Below are 23,790 nucleotides of genomic sequence, written 5' to 3'. Positions count from 1 at the left end.
TGTCGCATTCAATGTGGCAACTTTGCCATCGTTCTTTAGAGTTCCCAAGTGGGATGGGCAATTCTGGACGCCCCGGATTCTAACGGTAGGTGGAAACTAATTACTGCGTTGTTGAGAACGTTGCAGACATCTTCTTTAATCTATTCACTTTTAAATTCAGGTTGAATTCAGCAAATATGGCTTCACTTTTGTTCTCAATTATGACTGGCCGCTTATCCATGGCAACGGCGGCCGAGGCTCATGGGTATTGTAGTATTGAGAGCTGTTTGCCACGCCAAATTTATGGACAAAACATGATTTGTCAGAAACGAATTTGAATAAAATCAGCTTACTACAAATCTAAAGGATCGTAACATGTTTACTAAAAACTCTCGAAAGCACAGCCATTTTTCACTGCACATATATCTTGAATGCATCACACGGAATATGGGGCGATTATGCCCTGTCTTTAGGCTGCCAGGCAGCGCTGATGTGGACCTGGAAAGCAGGACGTTCTTTTTTTAAGCATTCCCCCCTTGTCATGTGTTAAACATAGACTGAATACGTTTTATCCATAAAATACATTAAAGAAGAGCCATTTGATAAGATTTTTCAATCCTCCAGCAGGAGGCGGAACTTATCGTCGGCCTGACAGAATATACCCAGGGAGAATTACTGTCAAACTTCTCCCTCTTGGCCCTGTTAACTGTCTGGCGGGCCGGCCTGTCCTCCATAGCAACCGTCAAGAGGATCCAGCAACAAGGAAGGACCGGACGGAGTTGTTGAATGGTTCGTCATTTCTATCTCATACTTTTTTATAGCCTTTTCCCACAGCTACAAGACAAGTTATACCACAGCTGAGAAGGAACGTCTCAAGTAGCGAAGCTTATCTGGAAGAAGAAGAAGAAGACAGTGACACGAGTGAGCTGCTGGTTAAACATGATGCTTCAGTATTGTGTGTTTATTGAACTGTCCATGAGCTCAGAGCCTGCGTGCGTGCGTGTGTGTGTGTGTGTGTGTGAGGCAGGTGCATCGCTGTCGAGGCGCAGCCTGACCTCGTGTTAAGATACATTCATTGTTACCAGCTAAACAAAAAGTGAAAGTAGAAGAGCCTGCGTGCGTGCGTGCGTGCGTGTGTGTGTGTGTGTGTGTGTGTGTGTGTGTGTGTGTGTGTGAGGCAGGTGCGTCGCTGTCGAGGCGCAGCCTGACCTCGTGTTAAGATACATTCATTGTTACCAGCTAAACAAAAAGTGAAAGTAGAAGATGGGAACTTATTGATTCACCCGAACAAACAACGACTTACTGATGTGAGCAGCAGTAATCACAGTGCACTCAGATAACATTAACTTTAGTGAGTGAGAGCATAAACTGTAGTATTTCTTGGTGAAGTGGAAACATTACATGTGAAGGTAACAGCACTTCCAAACTGAGTGTGTTGATGATGCTGTTCTGTCTTACAGATAATCCTGCATCAGTCTGAGAAGTATGGACGCTGGTAGCAGATCTAGTGGTAGGTCTGTTCTTTTCAAGCCAAGAAACAAACATTTGAGATATTTATTAACAGAACTACTTTGCAAAATGAGCGTAAAAAAGATTAAACAGTGAATGAGTGCGAGGCTGTGGGCAGGGGCCTCTGTTGTCAGACTGATGGCAGCCTCCGCTCTGAAGAGACACTGGGGAGGTACAGGGAGGAGGAGCAGGACCATTAGCAGTGGAGGTGTGACCCTCAGAGGATTAGTTACCTGTGGAGGTGTGAGACCTGTGAGACCTGACAGTCTCCTCTCTGTTCACGTTACCCTGTAAACATCTCCTCTGTCCCCGTCGTCCACGTTTACACTTCATACAAGGGCTCATTTTACACTTCCACAGCAGGCTCATACCAAAACAACTCTTTGTATGTTTTTCTACTTAACCCTTTATTTCTTTTACTAATATTTCCCAACTTACAGGAAGCTTAAAGTTAATTATAGCTGCTGCGCAGCGATGGGTCGGGTCCGGGCTATTTTTGGCAAATTTAGGCAACTCTGAGGCTGAGCAACAAAGTGTAGAACAGGAAGACAGACAGTTGACATCATAATGTTCATTTTGCATTAGTTGAGGCTTGAACTTACAACCTTTGACACCTAAGTCCATCTTCTATCTCACTTAGTTAACTGGCTAGTGACAGATCATGTGAGGCTTCACAAAGTGAGTAAGCACTGTCATGCAGGCATATTTGTAACCACTGTAAAAATAAAAAAAACTCTCTGCCTCCACATTTCCTGTCTCTCACTGTATTATCCATATAGGCAAAAATGCCCCCCAAAAAGATTGGTTTGAAATACTGCTCTCTTGATTTAATCTTTGTTTTGCTGTGATTTTTTTACATATATGTTTCCCACTCACTGAACTAGATCACTGATCCTGTCTCCTACTCTCAGCTGGATCAACTTTAAGTGATTCTCCTTCTTCAGTTTAAATGGAGGGTGTCAATCAGCATTAAAGCACATTACCGCCACCTATGTTTGGACTGGAATTACATCACCACAAAACAAACACAAAGTAATAAAAAATTCAGTTATTAGGAAAAAAATCTGAAAATACACATATTGCATCTAGACAGCATGGAGATGTTGGTAATTTGTTTTTAAAAATGATTGATTTGCTCCATAAGTGAATAACTGATGTTTAGCTATGTCATTACTGCATTGACTCCAGTTGTTCCCATGAAAGAAAAATTTAAAATGCTGTGAAAAACTCAGTTTTTGAGGCTCAATTTTTCATAAATCAAAGGAGGAGAGAGGAAATAGGTTTAAGAAGTTTTACAGTTTTTGAAAAAAAACTGAGTGATGTACTTCATGATTTTTAATAGGTTTAAATGTACAAAAGTTTCTTCAATATTGAGGCTACAGTTTGATGAAAGTTCTGAAGCTGCAGCAAGTATGGTTGATTTGTTATGATTTTTCAAAGTTTTGAACTTTAGACGCTTGCTGTAGCACCACCATCAGGACTATTGGCTTGGGTTTACAGCTGAGGTAATCTGGCATGAGACTGGACCTTTGTGCAAAATTTGGTTAGCTTTCGTCCATGGTCCAGTTCAAGCTATTTGTTTTTATTTAATTTAGAGGCTTGCTGTGATGCCACCGTCAGGACAATTGTCTTGTGTTTCATGTTGAGGACATCTGATATTTTGATCTGTCATCATCATCATCATCATCATCATCATCCTTGCTGGGTTTTGAACCCACAACCCCTGACACCAAGCACCAGCTCCTAACTCACTGAGCTAATTGGCTGGAAGTGAGACATGCTGTGTGGCTTCATTTGTCGACTCAGGGAGTCACTGTCCGGGCAGCTGTTGTCAAGGCAGATTTCAAAAATGGTCAAAATGTCAGAAATTCTGTTACCTGACACATCTCCACCATACATCCCTTTGAATGATGCGATACTTTAAAAGAATGGGAAGACATTAAGGAACCAATAACAATGCTTTAATTTGTCACATGACCTTCAGGAAGCCATCTTGAAACCCCTTTTCCCAGACTGTTTCAAAGAAAACAGGCTAGCCATTTTGCTCCTTAAAAAGTGTTACACAAGTTATGAAATAAATGATGATGAAATTGAAAATAAAACTCTTTTGAAAAAATTATTTATGCACCATTATGGTACAATGTTGCCTTCAGGCAACAAACCCCAAAAACTTCCAAAAAAATTAAATAATTATAAAATTTCTTTAGATTATGTTTATTTAGTCTATTTTAGGACAAAAAAACACTCCAAACATTTTTTTCCTAACTCGCATCATAATGCGTACCATAGAGGGTTAAAGTGTTTTGCTTCATAAGAGAAAATTTGATGTTTAAAAATGCCACTCTTCCATTGACTCCAGTTGTTCCCATGAGAGCAGAATTCAAAATGTTCTCAAAAATTCAGTTTTTGAGATAAAATTCTGATATTTGCCAAACTCCATCAACCATGACTGCAAAATATTCTCAATTTTTTTCAGGAAGATTGAAAATGTATTTAGCAAGAATTTGATAGTATATGTTTACAGTACTGTTTACGGTCAAACATTTTGATGCACTGTAGGCTTAATTTTTGATAAATCAAAAATCCGAGAAACAAGTTTTGTGGAGGACGGTCTGAAGATGCTCTCTAGCAAGTTTGGTGACAATTGGGCAAAAATTGTGGGAGGAGATAGTTTTTATAAGTTTTACAGGTTTTGAAAAAAACTGAGTGATGGACTTCATAATTTGTAATGAGTTTAAGTGGACTAAAGTTTCAGCAGTATTGGGGCTACAGTTTGGTGAAAGTTTCAAAACTGTAGCATGTACTGTTGATTTTGTAGGTATTTTTAAAGTTTTTAAATTTAAACGCTTATTGTGCCCCCCCCAGGAGGAATATTGACATGTCCTTGGAATTAAGTAAATCTGGCATGGGGCCGGACATTTCTGTAAAGTTTGGTGAGTTTTCGCCCATGGGAAGTATGACTTCCTCGGAAGAAGAAGAAGAAGAAAGAAAGAAAGAAAGAAAGAAAGAAAGAAAGAAAGAAAGAAAGAATTCCTAGGAATACAATAGGGTCCGGGCAGCCTAATGAGAGTTTGGGGTGCTGAGAGAGTGAGTCTGTATAATCATGTCATACTAAATGCTGGGTTACATCAGTGGTTTTAGCATTAATTTGAATGACCAGGATGATTTATATCTAACAGTTAATTGCAACATTTTACACCAATTATTAAATTGCGTCTGCAACACTAATACATAACTCAAAGCAGCCACCACAGCAACTACACAGCTCACGACACCGAAGTCAAGCATGAAAACTGCGAGGAGATGATGAGTGAATGACACAGCGTGTGCAGTAGAGCCGCAACAAATAACCGATTAATGAATTACTTAATTGAAACAGTCTCAATTTCTGTATCATTATTATAACTGCTATTATGAATTAGTTGGATAAGTCATAAAATGTCAACTTTTTCACGGTGGAGTGTTGATGAAATGAGGAGTTTCACAGCCTGAGGAAAGAAGGACAAAACAAGACACATGAGGACGTCATCTTGGACTTTGGGAAACACTGATCGACATTTTTCACAATTTTCTGACATTTGAGAGACCAAACAATGAATGCATTAATCAAGGAACTAATCAACAGATTAATTGACAATGAAAGTTGCAGCCCTACTGTGGCTTACGACCAGTTCATCATCCAGTAGTTTAATAATGCAGAGCTCTCTGACAGGATGGTCCCTGCACGACTTCTTTGATTACTTTGATTTACATGAAAAACTCAAAACTCTCCAAAACACCCGAGTGTGTTCTCGAGCAATAGAAGCTCCGACCTGCATTGCTTTTTAAGAAGTATTATAAGTAGACTATCAGGGCTGCCACTAACAAATATTTTCATTGTTGATTGATCTGGTGATTATTTTCTTGGTCTATCCATTAATTGTTTGCTCTATAAACTGTCAGAAATAGTAAAACATGTACATCAGTGTATCCTAAAGCCCAAGATGACGTCCTCAAATGTCTTGTTTTGTCCATTTTGTCATTTTTGATGTGTTGTCCCTGTGCAGATGTGCAGGAAGAGCTGGACTCGGTGGAGGCAGAGCTGGAGCTGGTGGAGCTGCAGGTCACAGAGCTGCTGCAGAAGCAGGCTGAGCTGTCTTCTCGTAAGAATGCTCTGCTGCAGCAGCTGGAGGAGGCCTGTGACACTGCACAGCCATCATCCTCTTCATCCTCATCCTCAAAGTCATCTGGAGCTGGTCCAGTAATGAGCAAGCAGGAGATGCAGCGCTATGATGGCACAGGTACTGTACACACAGAACTATTCAAACAGTCAGTAGGCTTGTGTGTTAACCTGTGTTAATATCTTGATGTTTGGTAGATTTTCCATGGTCCAAAGAAGTGAAGCAGCACCTGAAGGACTCATTCCATCTCTCCAAGTTCAGAGCGCTGCAGCTGAGGGCCGTTAACCTGACCATGTCAGGCAGAGATCTGTTCCTCGTGATGCCAACAGGAAGAGGAAAAAGCCTCTGCTACCAGCTACCTGCAGTCTGCTCCAACGGTACAGTGTTTGATTCAAACCTCTGTCTTTACACTGCTTCTGCTCACACACCACTTAACAGTTTGTAAGATAATTGAGATTGTTCAGTCCAACTATAATCGCATCACATGAAATCACATCACATGTGCACGTGTGTGACTGTGTGTCTGTGTGTCAGGTTTTACATTGGTAGTCACTCCCCTGGTGTCCCTGATGGAGGACCAGATAATGTACCTGAAGTCCATCAACGTGTCAGCAGTCATGCTGAATGCGTCCAGCAGCAAGGTAACAACTGGCAGCCATAATTAGCTTTTTTATTTCAAGTCTGATGAACTCTTCTCACACAACTCAGTGACGAAGCTGCAGATTTCACAGAACATGATAATAAAAATGTTGACATTGACGACTGTGGTTTATTTAGAGCAGAGTCCACTTATAGGCGGACTGCACCGTCCTGTCTCGACCAGGACCTGTAACTGATAAATTATCCAGAAGGATTCAGTTTTGACAGAGCACTTCTATTTTAACTGGTACAGCTTGTTTTAGCCGTTACCACACTGGTTAAGCGGGTTCAGCATGCATTGCCTTGTAAATCATCTCACGTGATGCTACTTAGCATATCAAATCTGTGCATTCGCACAAATCAAATCAAATCAAATTTTATTTGTATAGCCCAAATTCACAAATCACAGTTTGCCTCAGAGGGCTTTACAATCTGTACAGAGACGACACCCTCTGTCCTTCGACCCTCGATTCGAGTGAGGAAAAACTTGCCCCAAAAAAGGCCCTTTTAACAGGGAAAAAATGCGGAAGAAACCTCAGGGAGAGCCACAGAGGAGGGATCCCTCTCCCAGGACGGACAGACGTGCAATAGATGTCGCATGTACAGAGCAGATCAACGAGATCACAATGTATTCAATTATAAGCGATGGTTGACAGGAGTGAAAGTACACAAAGATGTATTACAGCAATAATGATGAAATGCACATGGAAATGTGATTACTAGTGACAACAGTAGTAATGATCAATGGCAAGGATGGTATGTAGCAATGCAGTACGATAATAGTAGTGGAACGTATGTAACAGAGATGTGACTAATATTAGCGACAGTAGTGGTGGGTGTCAGGCAGGGTCATGGCAGTAGGTGCATCCACGATCAGGCAGGGCCATAGCAGTAGGCGCATCCACGATCAGGCAGGGCCATAGCAGTGGGCGCATCCACGATCAGGCAGGGCCATAGCAGTGGGCGCATCCACGATCAGGCAGGGCCATAGCAGTGGGCGCATCCATGATCCACGACCCGGGCGCGGCCAGGATCCAAGGGAGCCTGTAGGACTAGAAAGCACAAGGACTCCGGGGAAGAAGCAAGTCAGTGACATGCAGAGATGGGGCATGTATACAGGCATAATGTATACAGATGGAGAGGAGAGGAGAGGGGAGGAGAGAGAAGCTCAGTGTGTCATTGTCCCCCGGACTAGGCCTATAGCAGCATAACTAAGAGCTCGTCCAGGACAGGCCTGGGCCTGTCCTGGACCAGCCCTAACTATAAGCTCTATCGAAGAGGAAGGTCTTAAGTCTACTCTTAAAGGTAGAGAGGGTGTCCGCCTCCCGGACCAAAACAGGAAGATGGTTCCACAGAAGAGGAGCTTGATAACTGAAGGCTCTGGCTCCCATTCTACTTTTGGAGACTTTAGGAACTACAAGTAATCCTGCGTTCTGGGAGCGTAATGCTCTAGTTGGGTGATAGGGTAATATGAGCTCCTGGAGATATGATGGTGCCTGACCATTAACAGCTTTGTAAGTTAGGAGAAGGATTTTAAACTCTATTCTTGATTTTACAGGGAGCCAGTGCAGAGAGGCCAGTACAGGAGTAATATGATCTCTTTTCTTAGTTCCTGTCAGTACACGTGCTGCAGCATTCTGGACCAGCTGGAGACTCTTTAGAGACTTGTTAGGGCAGCCTGATAATAGAGAATTACAATAGTCCAGTCTGGAAGTAACAAATGCATGGACTAGCTTTTCTGCGTCTTTTTGAGACAGGATGGGCCTGATTTTTGCAATGTTACGTAGATGAAAAAATGCAGACCTTGAAATTTGTTTTATGTGGGAGTTGAAGGACATATCTTGATCAAAGATAACTCCCAGATTCCTGACGGTGGTGCTGGAGGCCAAGTTAATGCCATCCAAACTCGCTATATCATTAGATAATGCATCTCTAAGGTGTTTAGGACCAAGTACTATAACTTCGGTTTTATCTGAGTTTAACAGCAGAAAATTGCAGGTCATCCAGGTCTTAATGTCCTTGAGACATGCATGGAGTTTAGTAAGCTGATTAGTTTCATTTGGCTTTATTGATAGGTATAACTGTGTATCATCTGCATAACAATGAAAGTTTATGGAGTGTTTCCGAATTATATTTCCTAGAGGGAGCATATATAAGGTGAATAGTATGGGTCCAAGCACGGAGCCTTGAGGAACACCATGACTAACCTTGGTATCAAATCAAATCAAATCAAATTTTATTTGTATAGCCCAAATTCACAAATCACAGTTTGCCTCAGAGGGCTTTACAATCTGTACAGAGACGACACCCTCTGTCCTTCGACCCTCGATTCGAGTGAGGAAAAACTTGCCCCAAAAAAGGCCCTTTTAACAGGGAAAAAATGCGGAAGAAACCTCAGGGAGAGCCACAGAGGAGGGATCCCTCTCCCAGGACGGACAGACGTGCAATAGATGTCGCATGTACAGAGCAGATCAACGAGATCACAATGTATTCAATTATAAGCGATGGTTGACAGGAGTGAAAGTACACAAAGATGTATTACAGCAATAATGATGAAATGCACATGGAAATGTGATTACTAGTGATAACAGTAGTAATGATCAATGGCAAGGATGGTATGTAGCAATGCAGTACGATAATAGTAGTGGAACGTATGTAACAGAGATGTGACTAATATTAGCGACAGTAGTGGTGGGTGTCAGGCAGGGTCATGGCAGTAGGTGCATCCACGATCAGGCAGGGCCATAGCAGTAGGCGCATCCACGATCAGGCAGGGCCATAGCAGTGGGCGCATCCACGATCAGGCAGGGCCATAGCAGTGGGCGCATCCACGTATACAGGGATGACTCATCATTAACATGTACAAACTGAAATCGATCCGATAAATAGGACTTAAACCAGTTTAATGCGGGTCCTTTAATGCCAATTAAGTGTTCCAGTCTCTGTAGTAGAATGTGATGATCAATGGTATCAAATGCAGCACTAAGATCTAGTAAGACCAGGACAGAGACAAGTCCTTTGTCAGAAGCGATTAGGAGGTCATTTGTAACTTTCACCAGTGCCGTCTCTGTGCTATGATGTGCTCTAAAACCTGATTGAAAATCCTCATATAAACTATTTTTATGAAGAAAGTCACATAGCTGGTTGGCGACTGCTTTCTCAAGGATCTTGGAGAGGAAAGGGAGGTTGGATATAGGTCTATAGTTGGCTAAAGTTTCTGGATCAAGATTAGGCTTTTTAAGGAGCGGTCTAATTACAGCTAGTTTAAAGGATTGTGGTACGTATCCTGTTAATAGAGACAGGTTGATCATTTCTAGTAAAGATGTGCTAATTAAAGGTAGAGTTTCTTTCAGCAACCTAGTTGGGATGGGGTCTAGGAGACAAGTTGTTGGTCTAGATGAAGAAACCATCGAAGTTAGTTGGTGGAGGTCAATGGGAGAGAAGCAGTCTAAATATAAGTCAGAATTTAGAACTGTTTCTGAGGTTCCTGTGTTTAAAGATACAATAGTGCCAGTTCACAGAAGCGTTAGCTGTTAGCTTCTGTGATTCGAGTGTATTACTTCTTTTACAGGAGCACGCCAAGACAGTCATGGCTGGAATAATGGATCCCAAGGCCACTTTCAAGCTGGTGTACGTGACTCCAGAGAAGGTTGCCAAGAGCAAGCTGCTCATGTCTCGTCTGGAGAAAGCCTACAACGCAAACCTGCTGAGTCGTATCGCTGTGGATGAGGTGCACTGCTGCAGCCAGTGGGGACATGACTTCAGACCAGGTGAGAGGTCTGCTTCACCAGGATGGAGGGTGTGGAAGTAGAGGTCCTCCAAGACAACCTAACTACCCCCCTTCAGATCAAATTCCAGGTTTTATTGTCAAAGTTGTGTGTGTGTGTCCCTGTGCAGATTATAAACTGCTGGGCATCCTGAAGAGGCAGTTCCCCAAAGTCCCACTGATCGGACTCACAGCCACAGCAACCAGCAGCGTCCTCAAGGACTGTGAGAAGATCCTGTGTGTCAAACAGCCAGTCACACTCACCGCGTCCTTCAACCGTACCAATCTCTACTACGAGGTAGTAACCATGGCAACTACACACTATCAGATACCACTTCCAGCCACCTGCTTCATACACAAACACACTGAATGTCTCTCTGCTCCCACCTGCTCTCACACACCTGTCTGACCTTTTTACCATCATCTGCACTGCCCTGCATCCGCTAAAACACATGACAGATCATCTGTTCTATTGCATGTTACTGAAAAATACTGTGTCTCTCAGGATACTACCTCCTGTCACACTAAACACATTTAACCCCTCAGTCTCACACCTGATGAGAACATGTAAGAGTGACAGTGAGATTCTGCTTGTTTCTCAGGTTCGGATTAAAGAGTCTGACAATGATGAATCAGCAAATGACGTCGCCTCTCTGATCAAGAGCAGATACAAAGGCCAGTCAGGTACTGCGACTCAACACAAAACAATGAAATGCATTGAATCACCTGAAGGCGTGAATTTTTAGAGGTGACAGATGATTTGAACTGTATCTATTCATGCACAGTAGTCATACTGTAGTGTGTGTGCCACAGGGATCGTGTATGTGTTCTCTCAGAAGGATGCAGAGTCGTTGTCATCTGAACTCCAAAAGAGGGACATCCAGGCCTATCCCTACCACGCTAACATGGACCCTGATGACAAGTCCAGCGTTCACCGCAAATGGACCTCCAACAAAATCCAGGTATGACACACGGTGTGACACACCTACTGGTATGTTATCGGGGCGGGGCATTGGGCCAAAGTGTGCTCTGCTCTTTGGTTCATGATGACTACAGGGGCTTTTCCCCTGGCATTTCTGACTGCACCAAGTCAAACGGTGCCACGCTGATTTGTGTTTCCTTTACCAGTCTGAGCACGGTGAGTTGTGCCGAGCTGCACCTGTCTGTTGCTATTGCAAGACTGACGTATGTGCAGGAGACATGAGAGAAAGATGTTTTTTTCAAGTGTCTCTATCACTTCATCTCCCAGTACTTTTGTAGCTTCTCACTGAATCTCTGTGGTTTGAACTTTAGTTTCTCTCCTGCGTCCCTGGTTGTACTCTCAGAGACTCTCATCATGATCACTTTCAGCTGTTTTCAGATAAAGGGCTCTATTGTACACTCGGCACAAGTGTCTTTGCTAGTTTCAGACTGACACAGTTGTCATTTTCACGTCCAGCACCCATGTTGTGTAAATAGCAAATGTACCTGCACCCACCTGAGCTCCCCTGGGTGTGTTGGTCTTAAAGTGAGGTGTGGTCGGGCCCACTGATGGAGGATTGCTCTCTTGTGGCAGCAGAAAGCGACAGCACCACAGACCAACAAAAAGCTGGTCTGAAGTCACAGCTGCAGTCTGTTTCCTGATACTTACAGGACGCATTAGATGCTCCTACACAGGCGGGTTCACACCGTTCATACACTCTGATGTGATGATTTGAGAGGCTGCTTTCAGTTATTTTAAACATTTCCATGAACACAGTCATGTCACTGTGACAAATATCGTGGCACATTTAATCAGCAAAACTAAAAGCTGTAGTTAAAAACTCACGAGTCAGGAGTTTTAAATAATCAATGACGTTTATCAGCTGCTCCTCGTGTTAATGTACAGATACACATATTGTTCCTGCTGCTGGAGGATCACTGCAGGTGATGTCATTAATATTTTCCTCATTAAGGACGTATTTCACCCTCTCATCCCACCGTTTTTGAGGGACACAGAGGGACGCAGCAGCGCTCCTCCTCCTCCTCCTCCTCCTCCTCCTCAGTTTAATATCAGTGTATCTTTTCATATGCAGTCAAACAGAGTTGTTGATGGGACAGATGATTGTGAAACGGTGGGGCAGAGGGTCCAGCAGCCGAGGATCACATCCCTGTCCCTAAGTGAAGACGAGTGCCACTGTTAAATATGTATCAGGTCCTGGTGCACCTGTCTCTTAAAGGGAGACGACACTCGGATTGGTTTGATTTATGTTCCTTCCAAAACACACCCATAACTAATTCAGAGTCTAAATACCACCTCTTTGTGCCGTGCACCGCACTTTGTGCCCAGATCATCTGCTGTTTAACTGGCAAAATGGAGCTGGACACGCCCTAAACGCACAAGGGTGCTGTTCTTTAGACCATGTGCTATAGACCGACTCAATAGGGCCCAAGTGTTGGTGCTGGTGAAAACAGAGTTACATGTTAAATTATTTGTCATTTTTCAAAACACAAGGGTTTAAAAAAACAAAACAGTTTGAGTCCTTTGTGCTACATCCATCTTAGAGTGTTGATGATCAGTAGAGGAGTCTCTCTCTGTGGCCACAAAAAAAGCAGAGCCTTTTCTCTGGGCGGCCGCCTGTTGCCGCAGACACTCACTCCTCAATGGAAACAATAAAAGCCTCTGGCGCTCACAAAAAAAATGCTGTGTGGACGCAGCTGCTTGGTATTTGGGAGAAAAAAAAGCAATAATACACACCCTGCTGTCCTATGGGAACATTACAGTACAGTATATGATTGTGTTGTCCTCTAGGTGGTGGTAGCCACGGTAGCATTTGGAATGGGCATCGACAAGCCCGATGTCAGGTTTGTCATCCATCACACCATCAGCAAGTCCATCGAGAACTACTACCAAGAGAGTGGACGTGCAGGTAGACACTGCTTCACTTCCATCAGGACACAATGCTAGTTCATACTGCTCTAGTGTTTTTGCAAATGTACATCCTGAAAACCCGTCTGTGTTTGTCTCCAGGTCGAGACGACAAGCCAGCAGACTGCATCGTCTACTTTGGCTTCTCTGATATCTTCAGGATCAGCACCATGGTGGTGATGGAGAACGTTGGTCAGCAGAAGCTGAAGCAGATGGTTGACTTCTGCCAGAATATTGACAGGTAGCATAGGTGCACACACACACACACACACACACACACACACACACACACACACACAGTGTAACAGCTGATGGCTCACACACCATGACTCAAATGTCTTCTGAGTGTCATGTTTGCTGTGTGAAGGTGCCGGCGCTCTCTCATGGCTGTTCATTTTGATGAAGTGTGGGACGACGAGGGATGCAACCAGATGTGTGATACTTGCCGCCATGCAAAAGGTGTGTTATGTGTTATGTGTTATGTGTATTGTGTATGTGATGTAATTTAATACAATGAATGATGCATGTGTGAGCCATGTATACTTTAGAAATGTGAAGATGCATCTTCTACCGCTCCAGACTTCACCTCAGTGGACATTACCCAGCATGCCCGACAGGTGGCGCAGATCGTGGAGCTAGCAACTTCCATGGATGAGAAGCTGACTCCTCTGAAGCTGGTGGAGGCGTGGATGGGGAAAGGCCCTGCCAAGCGCAGGAAGATGATCCAGACCACCACGCTGTCCCGGCGGCAGGCTGAAGCTGTGATTGTGCGGCTGTGGCTGCAGGAATATCTCAGGTGACTCATCTTGTTGTGTGGTTTGTATCCATTCTGTTCGGATCTGAGACTCTGCCTTACACACACCTGTTCTTCACTGTCTGCTCTTTTGACTGCCTTCCAGAGAGGATTTCAGCTTCACTCCGTACACCACCTACTTCTACATGAAACTGGGCCGCAAAGCTCCTCTGCTGAAGAGCCAGACACACACACTTCAGAGCATGAAGATGAGGACAACAGGGGCTGGATCTGCTGTGGTGAGTAACTGCTGCCCACTGATATATCACCAAACAGTCGACCAGTTAAGGAGACTCTTTTAAAACTCAAGTTCACCTTTGGCCAAATTGAAACCTGCTGTATATTGAAATATTCCATCTGCTACTGGCAGCCAAGTAAATCTTCTCTTGCACTCCCTGTTATGTGCTCATGTTCTTAAAACAGTTCAGCATAGTATGAGTAAAAATGCCTCTCTTCAGGTAGGGCTGGATATGAAAAACAATAAGCATAAAACCTTCTTCAAATGGTGTTGTTTTATGTTTTTTTATAGAAAATTGCCACTTGAATGTTCTGGGTGTCTCTGCATCAGCCCTGTGAATCACACTAAAAGTGAACCTATGACTGGAAACATGATGACGTGTTGTAGCTTGAAACTTGACACTGGTAAAAGTGCAAAAAATAACACCACGTGTTGTGTGTGTATGTGTACACCTTACATGAATAGGTTTGGCAATATATGCAAATAAATATAAAACTTATAATGGTATTAATTAATACGCCATTTATGCAGCAGACTAAGTAAGTAAACATTGGCAAGCCACTGGTGTAGCTTCAAAGATACAAAGCCTATGTGAAATTGAATGAGTAGGTAATTGTTGTCAGCTGCGTGAAATTATCCAAACAGACTCTTCCAACCACACAGCCTTCACAGCCTCATGCTACATTCAGACTCAATCAGGTGGTGTGGCCAAAACTCAGGTCTTCCCATTCGTTTTAATGAGGGTAGTCCGTGGTGGTGGTGACCGCTGGCTGCAGTGAGAAAGTTGGAACTGACTCAACTTTTGGAGAAACTCAGCCCGACCTCACGTTGCTGTGGCCAGTCACATAAGCTGATGATCAGACTGGCAGCGTGAATCAGTGAAACCACAGTGGACTGTAACATAGTGTGTCATGTGTGTTCACTCAGTTTGGTTTTGTGCAGCAGTTTAAAACACATCCTGGATGCTGACGATCACTGTAGGACCAATCAGAGGCAGAGCAGAACGGGTCAGTAGCTGGGCTTGTTATGTAGCATGGCTCAATGCTACATGGGGAACACAGCGGACATTTCTCTGTGTAGTGTGATGTTTCACTTGTGATCGCTCCGTTCGATCCTGTTCTCCAGTTAACATGCTGTAATGATCTGCCTCATCCTGGTTGTTTTTGCTGATGTGGACAAACTCACGAGTAGGACCAGCATAACAACAAAGCAGCTACATAGCACCATCCTGCGACATTAAGCCACACCACCCTGATTTGGTCTGAATGTCGCTAACAGTCCTGCTGCTTGTACACATTGCTGATACTGAAAACTCTGTGACAAGCTGTTACCCAGTCTTCTCCTTTATTGTCCAGTTTCCTTAGTTAGGAAAGATCATAAAGTGCTTTTATTGTACTGTTATTGTTGATTTCCTACTCTGAGATGCTCGATCAATTCTCAGTTTCAACTCTCTTATTGAACCTTTCGTCTTTAGTAAAGTGACATGACTTTAGAAGAGTCCAACTGATACTGGAGCTGTAAAGTGAACATTATTTTTGGATGTAAGAACATTCTGGTGATGGCAAACTTAAGTAAATGTCGTGTTCTGACATATTGGCCACCAAATAGTGTAAAACCAACTTATCTGTGACAAGCAAATAACAGACAGAATACTGTGACCCCAGCAGATGTCGGGCTCTTCTTTTAGTGCTCCACTGAACATTTAGTTGTGTATCTCCTGTGTTTGTGTATTAATGTGATTTTCCCTCCACTCCTCTGTGTTCTCTTTGTGAACTCTCTAACCAGTTTCTTCTTCTACCAATATGTGGCTGATGTGCGTTTCCTCCATGTCATTTTGAAATGTTCTCACACATTTTGTAAATGTTTTGAAAAAACCTTCAAGGTAAGTCATGAATGAACTGAAGCAAAATGTTGTGACTACACTCCACACTGACCATCACTGACAAGTCCCTACTGAAGCCCGTTATCCAAGTAGTGATTACAAGATTTCTGTTTTTATTTTCAAGATTGTATAATCTCTCTAAGGCCAGTAACCTCACACCACTACCTCACAGCTGCTCATAATGATCATTAGTCACCTATCATGATTAATCATAGATTAAATAGTTGTAGTTGATGTAGATCCCACTGCTACACATAACAAAATAGCTCTTTGTTTTTCTTTTATGACACTTCATGTAGCCTCTGATTAGCACATCTGTGAACAACCATTACTGGCTTAAAACACTGTACATTCATGGAGACAAACAGTGTGACCTGTGGTTTTTTGCTTGTCTTAACAAATGCAGAGATCCTCAGGAAGTGTAAAAGTCAGACCATCAGCTCAGGTCCTCACACTGTTCTATTGACATCTGGAAAGATTGAGCACAGAAGCTGAGAGATGATGTGATCTGAATACAGAGAGGCCTCTGGGATCCCCAGCGGCAGCTTTGTAATGATGAATGGAGGATTCTGTCGTTTATGTCCATGTCTAGACCAGAGTGTCCCTCGTCCTCCCTTTTAGTGTTTCCTTATCCAAAACATGTAGGTGGTTGAACCCTCTCAGGTAAAGACTGTTGTTAATGACCTGCAGGTAAAAGCTGTGAGTGGCCAGGGCAAAGCCAAAGAGGGAAAGAGATCAGTTCAAGGTGGTGGAGATGCCCCTGTGTCCAAGAAAGTCAAGACAAACCTCCCCTAACCCCCCACCCTGTCCAGAGGACAAGCTGACAAAGTACAGTCCATCATTCTATTTCATTTATCATTTACTACTGCTTCTGTTGGCATGGCACTATCCAGACTACTTCATGCTGGATCTAAGATGAATAAACACTGAGAATCTGTTTTTGTTTGATTTCATATCCTTCTATACAAATTCAAATAGCCAGACATCTTCCAGTCATCACTAACCCGCAGGCTTGGGCGATAAAAAGACATTGCTGGCACCACAGCGTCTTATTGCTGTTGTATGGCCTAATTTGATTGGATGATGACACTGATTGTCACTGATTGAAGAAAATTTCAGATCAACTACTCTACTTCTTATTCATTCACTCTGCCAAGGAATGCAGGAGGGTGTACGCTCACTTGCTAGCTAGCTTGCAATTGCTAGTTAGCTACCTAGCAAGTTAGCTAGCTTGATTCAGCAGCATTGCTTTCCTTAGATACTTCTGTGAAGATGTAGAAACTGTGGCTGACAGTTTATCACAAAATCAATTTACAGGCACATAATTAGCTCTCATTAATGAGAATGAAAGCTGCGTGTGTAATCCATAACTACATTGGAGAATTAATTAGTATCATGTTTATCTGTTCAGCACAGCTTGCCCATTTTTTAAATTTTTGTATTTATTTTTATTTATTTATTTTGCACTGGTGAAACAACAGCCTAACAGGAACAGGACACGCAGTGGCTCAGACGGACACAGTCATTTATGCTACGCTCTGTTGTTATACAAACTCTAACAGATCATTACAAATCAAATGTGTCATTTATGTCACGTGTGAGCTGTAGTTGAAATCTTGAGTAAACGGTGACGGCCTTAATATAAACCATTGTTGACAGTGGAATACTCATACTGTCACACTCTCAAAAAGCACAGTTCTAACAAATGAAAACTAGCGTGCAATTTGTTCAGCTCAATACTTCACCCATGAAGCTTCATCCATGTTCCTCTGATGCCTCACTACGTGACAAGCTAACACGTAACTCTGTTTTGTTGTCGTGGTAGTGTAACTCCAGGATGTTACAGATGGTTTGTGGTCATGATTAGCATGGCTCACTAGTTTCCTTCAATTTGCTTTAACCAAGACAACAAGCGTAGTCCACTGATAGGAACAGGTCATGTATTAGATCAGAGTGCCGGTGCAGTTTACACATGCCCCACAGCAGCGTGCAGCAGCCTGTTTCACTGCATTTTAAATATGGACAGATTACAGATGATTTATAAAAATAGGAGTTTTTTTTTGTAGAACTTGAAAGTGAAAGTCTTATGACACACCAGACATTTTGTCTGTTTGTCCCCATTTTCTGGGTATAAATGATTTAATCTGATTCAGACAAAACTGACAGTTGTAATATTTGAGTATCGCCCAAGCCTATTACTCATGACCTCTGGTGCCAGAGTCCATCCTCAGGAGCATGCTGTCTCTAAGTGTTACTAACATTTCATCACATTGACTCAGTTTATTCTCCATGACTACAGAGAGAGGTAGGCTGAACTGTTCCTTGTGGATTCTTTAGCCTATCTGTCATTGTACATATTTTAGTTCTATATTACTATAAAAGGACAATAGGTTTTAAATATTACAGTGACTGATAAGTCTGGCTGGTTTATCTTTTAAGCACATCCTCTGGCTTATACCAGGATGATTATTAACTGTGTTCACTCACACTAGTTTTTCATTGTTATAGGAGGATACATCTGCCGTTAAAGCCAAGGAGGAGGAGATTAATGTGACCCTTGACCCTGTTGTCTTGGACAACAGCTGTCCCCCACAACCCAAACAGAAACTATTTAAAGAGCAGAGGAACCTGTCCAGAAAACAAGACCTGAAAGCAGCCAGACAGACAGACAAACGGACAGAGAGAGCAAAAAAACAGCTGGCAGACAGACATGGAGAGGAAGAGGAGGATGAGAGGAGATCCATCATGCCTCAACATGCGATTGAGGTTGATGTTGAAATTAACATTATAGATAACAGTGATGATCAGAAAACACCATCACATCCAGTTAAAACTTGTTCCAAACGCAAATCCACCACCCCTCAGAGAGTGAGGAGGAAACCCTGTGCTAATGCAGCAGCAGCAGGTGTTTCCTCTCCATCCCCAGGTGGTGAGACCCCCACGAACACTGTGCCCAGCTCTCCATCCCAGGCCTCCATCATATCTGAGACTGCAGTCGAGGAGCTCTGTAACCTGAGGAACTACTACAGCAAACAGCTGAGGAGAATAAACTACATTTCCCATGAATACCTGGGGCAGCCAGCAGAGGCAGGAGTGCTGGCGTGTATCAGGGAGCCGCTGCGGAGCCTCCGTCTGCCCCGCAGAGCGACCATCGCCCAGACAGCTCGCAGCCTGTGGACACGAGTCAGCGGCCGGAGGAAGCTGGTTCACCGGTGACATCACAGACGCTCAGTTAGCTGCAGTTAGACATGATGTTCAGTTTGTAGGTGTATTATCACAACACACTTACAGCTACTGTTGTAAGCAGAAATGTTTCATCTGCTGCCACAGTTAAAGAAGCCAGCATGTGTTTGAAGATAGGTGGTGGTAGTCCCTCCCCCTGACTAATCTGACCCGGGATCAGGTCAGATGAACGGACTGAATGCAACACATAATGTGATTTCTTAACAAAAAGATATGCTGTGAGAATAATTTCAAAGATTTTGTCACAGTAAATCTAAAACATCTCCACACAGTGGCTTAAAGTGCCCTTCATAGGCTAATGGACATCTTCCCCGTTTCACACCTCAGCTGCTCTGTCATCAGTTGATGACTGTCTTCATGAATATAGTTGGCAACTGTATGATGTTCTGGACCTTGATTTAAAGCTATACTTCTCTGTTCTGTTGTCTTTGTTATAGGAATATCTACTAACTAATTCACTGAAAGCCAAATAGGGGACAGCCGCTTTCAAAAAATAGTTGGACAAACCATCCGTCTATCAGTTCAAGTTCTTAGCTCTTCTTTCAGTGAAGCATACTCTCCAGTTCCGATAGAGCTGATGCTATAGTAGCTAGAACAACCCTATCCAACCCTCACCATGCCCATAGCTGCCAGGAGCTCTAAAAAAGGAAGCTGATTGGTTCAGTCCCTGTGTGTTCTGCTACAAGCACATATCTTGAAGCCTGGCAAGATGGTTATGGTACATCACATGATCATGCTCACACACATCCAGCTGCCTAGCATGGTAATGACCCCACTGGTTCAGCTGTCAATCAAACATGTACACCAGTTTACCCCTGTTTAGAGTAAAGGAGCATTTCTAACATTTCCTCAATTACCCTTTTCTTCTTCCAGTACAAAAACCTTGAGAATGCACTTAGAAATGCCTAAAGATGACTAATTGTGAATTTAAATTGCACATGATGAAAACTTTTTTGTGTTGACTGTCTGATGAACCATCAACACTCAATTTGACAAACTCCATACCAAGTTTTATGAAGTTCCTGTTGCTGAAGCTGCTGAGCTGCATGAATGTGACTGTAGAACTACACAAAGGTTCTGAACTTTGCTCTTGCTGCCATCTTGTGGGTGGAATGTTCACGTTGACCACAGCTGGATGTCAGATGGGAGTAAAACAAGAAGAATCATTGAGCTTGAAGCAATATACATTATGTATTGTTTCCAGATTTGTATATTTAATTAACCAGTGAAGAATAAATCTGTGGCTCAGAAATGGATTTCTCCAGTTTTACAGTACACTGTTGGTAAAATCTCCAAAGCTCTCAGATGTTGTAGTTTGAAGTGTAGAAAATAAGTGTGTTGGAACTTTGTACTGAGTCTCTTCTGATATTTTTCATACTGAGTTTCTGACATTGATTCAGCAGGTTTTCCTGTTAGAGTTCAGTGTATATAGTGGCACATTGTTTTATTTCAATTTTGGTTAATTTTATGATGACAACAAACAAAAATATAGTATTCTCTGACTTTTTTCTATGTGCTTTAACCAAAAATAAAATCAAGATCCTTTGTCATAATATGCATCTCTGTTGTTGATATGCTTATTTTGTTATATTCTGTATGTAAACTGACAGTTTCACTCATTATATCTGGAAAAACTTCTGCACAGCTGACCTGCAGGTGTGTCGGAGGACTTTTACTTATGGACTATTGAATAAAGTGGAGAAACATTCATATAACAAACCCCAAACGTTCTTATGTTATGCATGATAAATAAAACACAGATTTATGAAATGTTAAATGAACAAGGGAAAGCGATGTACCACTCAAAACTGTATGAGCATGTTTAAAGAGCAAAAAGAGGGCATATGGACTCAGAAGAGACTTCCAGTCATTCTCTGAAAATTCAACTTCGAAGGCAAAATTATATCAAAGGAAGGGCAATTAATGTCTGAGAGTATCTTATGTTGGAGGGATAACTCCTTTATTTTTGGGTTTAATATCTAGAATCTCATCTAGAATGGATTCTTGCGGTATTTGTTTTTTGGTGTATAAAGTCTGATTGTAGATATTGGGCAAAATGTGACGGTGAAAGTTGGTGATTCTGGGATATCTGATTAAAAGAAGCAAAATGTTAACATAAAAGTGATTGCAGCCCTTGTCTTTCCCATGAGAAACAGCAAGAACATATAATTCCTGTGCATTGGACCAAATTTTGCCATTGGTTATGGACCAAACCTTATCCTAAACGGTATCCATGTTCTTAGAGAGTGGTACAGTAATGGATTAATACTGAAAGGCGTGACTGTTAGCAGCAGTGCTGTACAAAGGGAGATGCTAGTGAGGTCTGTTTGCAATACATTGATTCTATACCGACTCAACCAGGGGAGTCCTAAGCAGAGCTATTAATACATTATAATACATTATGTACATATGCAGGCCAATAGTAGAAATGAAATTTGGGTAGTCTTTGTTATCTGCAAGTATTCCTTAAGATCCGAGGGAATTTCCAGTACGTGAAAGAAAAAACTGTTAATTTGGGTTCTATATAGAACGCTTTTCTCCCGACTCACAACAGGTGGATACAGGAAGTCCTACAATGCCTGAAACTAGAGCTAAGGTTCTCACAGAAGGGATCCCTGACATCCTTCCCAAGACCTGGGGCCCTCTGCTAGCATTTATTAGTTACAATCTTAATATCACTCCTGATGGTGCTGAGGTCACATTTTAGGCAGAGTTAGCTGCTGGAGAGAGAGAGACCTTTCCTTGCTGTCTTTCTTTTCCCCTTCTCTGAGGGTATGTCTGTTTGTCTGTATGTCATATATTTGATCAGTTGTGTATTGTGGCCACAAACAACACGGGGAGTACTGGTTATTTGGACCAATAACCAGTCCTTCAGTCTCGTCTGTGTTCAGCTGTAGAAAGATGGAGGACATCCATTCCTTAATCATACATTAATGAATAAAAAACAAGGCAAAACTTCTCTTTCCTGCCCTGAATACCAGTGAACTACTCTTGTCAATCCCAGTAAAAAAGGAGAAAGTCATTGTAAGTTCAAACATTTTTTATGAACCGATGGTTTTTATCATGCCACATTTCACCCCTACTTCCATGACTCTGCTGAAACACTCCTGCTCCTCTAACTGATTGGGGGTCAAAGTCATCCTCATTTTTCAATGATGGCAGATGTCAGCAGCAAACACACACATAAACACACACATAAACACACACACTCACATGAGTTCAGCTGCTGTTATTTCATTTATCCAACCAAGATCTTATTTACATAAAAATACATAATCACTGTGCATTAGTCACTTCATGCATAGCTAACTTAGCATTCACTTCTTTACTAATTGCTCTCTGTGCCACTTTCTCATATTCATTCACATACAACAGCACGCACTGCAATTCCCCAACCTGTATTTAACGTAGACGGTGCATTCAGCATGGAGCTTCCAATGAATAACTAATGAGATGGATTTTGGAATCAGCTTCAAAGAGAATCATCTAGAGCGCAGGAGCCAACACACTCCCCATAGTGTGTTTAATAACTATCTTTAACACACTTCATGTCTGTCTGTCTCAAACTTAACCTCTCTTTCTGTTTTTCTATGTCTGTGGTGTTGCATCATTCATGCCGGAAGAAAATTAATACGCATAAGTTCTATTGAGACTGTAAGGGTCTAAGGGTGTTCAAGTAATTAATTAGATTTATCACTCCTCAGTTGATTGCATATTTTCAAAAGTCATTGGACTATATGTGGTAAAGGACTAACTTTCTGGTTGTGTAGTCACAAACGCCATGCATACTCCATTTCTCACAAATGAACTGAGGGGCAGGAGTTATACCATGGCCAAACAGTCAGGGCATTAATGTGGCTGTACTGCCTCTTCTTGTCATGGTTATGGACTCCATGTTTGTATGTGTTTGCCTGGGTCTGTGTGTCTGGGTCTGGGTGTCTGAGGCTCCTGCAGAGGCTTGGTGTGGCGTCCTTGATTGGCTGGAGCTCCTGCGGCTCACTCACCTGCAGCTCATCTCCTCATCAGCGCCAGCTCCAAAGAGTTGGTGTTCTCTTCCCTGGCTGCCAGATGGTTAATCTCTCCACGTATTGGTATTGTACCTTTCCTCGTCACTCCTAGAGTCTGCTATCACAAGCTCCAGCGCCTCCGTCACTCAGACGCCCAGCCTCTCTCGACTCAGCCACCAGCCAAGCCACCTCACGGATACCCCTCCTCGCCGCACGCTCACCCAACCTGCACCTGGATCCCCAGCTAAGTCTGCAGCCCAGCCACACGCCAGCCTCAGCTTCTGCTGCCTATTGTGTTCCTACAGTCCTTTAAATCTTCCCCTGCCTTTGGTCTTCGCTTTTGGGTTTAACAATTTCCTACATGAACTGTAACACTTCTATCAGTAACAGTTTGGAATGCTCTGTTTTGAACTGGTCGTTTAAAACTACATGAACACAGCAAATAAACACACTCAGTTTCCCTGTTAACACACTAGACATCCCACATTCCTCCCATTCTGTGAACATAAAATATAATGTGGTAAGCACAAGCAGCTAAACACTTTGAATATCAGTAATAAACTTATGTTTTGAAGGTACAGCTTGTTGACTCATTAAAATCAAGACTCACTAATCTCACTACCTACGCGTCCAGCGGGTGCATCCAATTTCCCCCCTTGTGGTGAATTAACATTGTTGAGTCTGTTT

General features: G+C 42.6%; 2 protein-coding genes across 9 annotated transcripts; both read left to right on the top strand.

Annotated features, from left to right (window-relative positions):
- The first annotated feature begins 1 nt into the window (after position 1).
- recql (RecQ helicase-like) lies at positions 2-18,478 on the top strand. Of its 8 annotated transcripts, none has more exons than XM_084345528.1 (17): positions 2-85; positions 607-768; positions 1,440-1,489; positions 5,535-5,768; positions 5,846-6,025; positions 6,183-6,289; positions 9,859-10,057; positions 10,185-10,351; positions 10,656-10,737; positions 10,867-11,015; positions 12,824-12,941; positions 13,043-13,181; positions 13,308-13,399; positions 13,520-13,736; positions 13,840-13,972; positions 16,544-16,681; positions 18,362-18,478. In XM_084345528.1, the coding sequence occupies exons 3-16, from the start codon at positions 1,465-1,467 to the stop codon at positions 16,646-16,648; spliced, it is 1,947 nt and encodes a 648-aa protein (XP_084201654.1). In that variant the 5' UTR covers positions 2-85; positions 607-768; positions 1,440-1,464; the 3' UTR covers positions 16,649-16,681; positions 18,362-18,478. The 8 variants fall into 8 exon arrangements, 6 of the variants coding, with proteins under 6 accessions (XP_084201654.1, XP_084201655.1, XP_084201658.1 ...); XM_084345529.1 differs by having other exon boundaries at positions 7-85; positions 604-768; XR_014621521.1 differs by lacking the exons at positions 2-85; positions 18,362-18,478 and adding exons at positions 15,757-15,853; positions 16,260-16,402 and having other exon boundaries at positions 505-768; positions 16,544-16,604.
- On the top strand, positions 17,691-20,653 carry LOC311252809 (uncharacterized protein; the record flags this gene model as incomplete). Its single annotated transcript, XM_084346346.1, has 2 exons — positions 17,691-17,702; positions 18,362-20,653. The coding sequence occupies 2 exons, from the start codon at positions 17,691-17,693 to the stop codon at positions 19,067-19,069; spliced, it is 720 nt and encodes a 239-aa protein (XP_084202472.1). The 3' UTR covers positions 19,070-20,653.
- Between the last annotated feature and the right edge of the window lie 3,137 nt (positions 20,654-23,790).

Source organism: Pagrus pagrus (assembly GCF_965226575.1).
Source record: "Pagrus pagrus genome assembly, chromosome: 23".
NCBI lineage: Eukaryota > Metazoa > Chordata > Actinopteri > Spariformes > Sparidae > Pagrus > Pagrus pagrus.
Note: the sequence above shows the minus strand (reverse complement) of the source record. Positions and strands in the feature narration are given on the sequence as shown.

Excerpts from the sequence above, each read along its gene's own strand:
- recql (XM_084345528.1), top strand. The coding sequence starts at position 1,465 with ATGGACGCTGGTAGCAGATCTAGTG. Across the intron at positions 6,026-6,182 it reads ACCTGCAGTCTGCTCCAACG|GTTTTACATTGGTAGTCACT; the intron begins GTACAGTGTTTG and ends TCTGTGTGTCAG. Across the intron at positions 10,352-10,655 it reads GTACCAATCTCTACTACGAG|GTTCGGATTAAAGAGTCTGA; the intron begins GTAGTAACCATG and ends CTTGTTTCTCAG.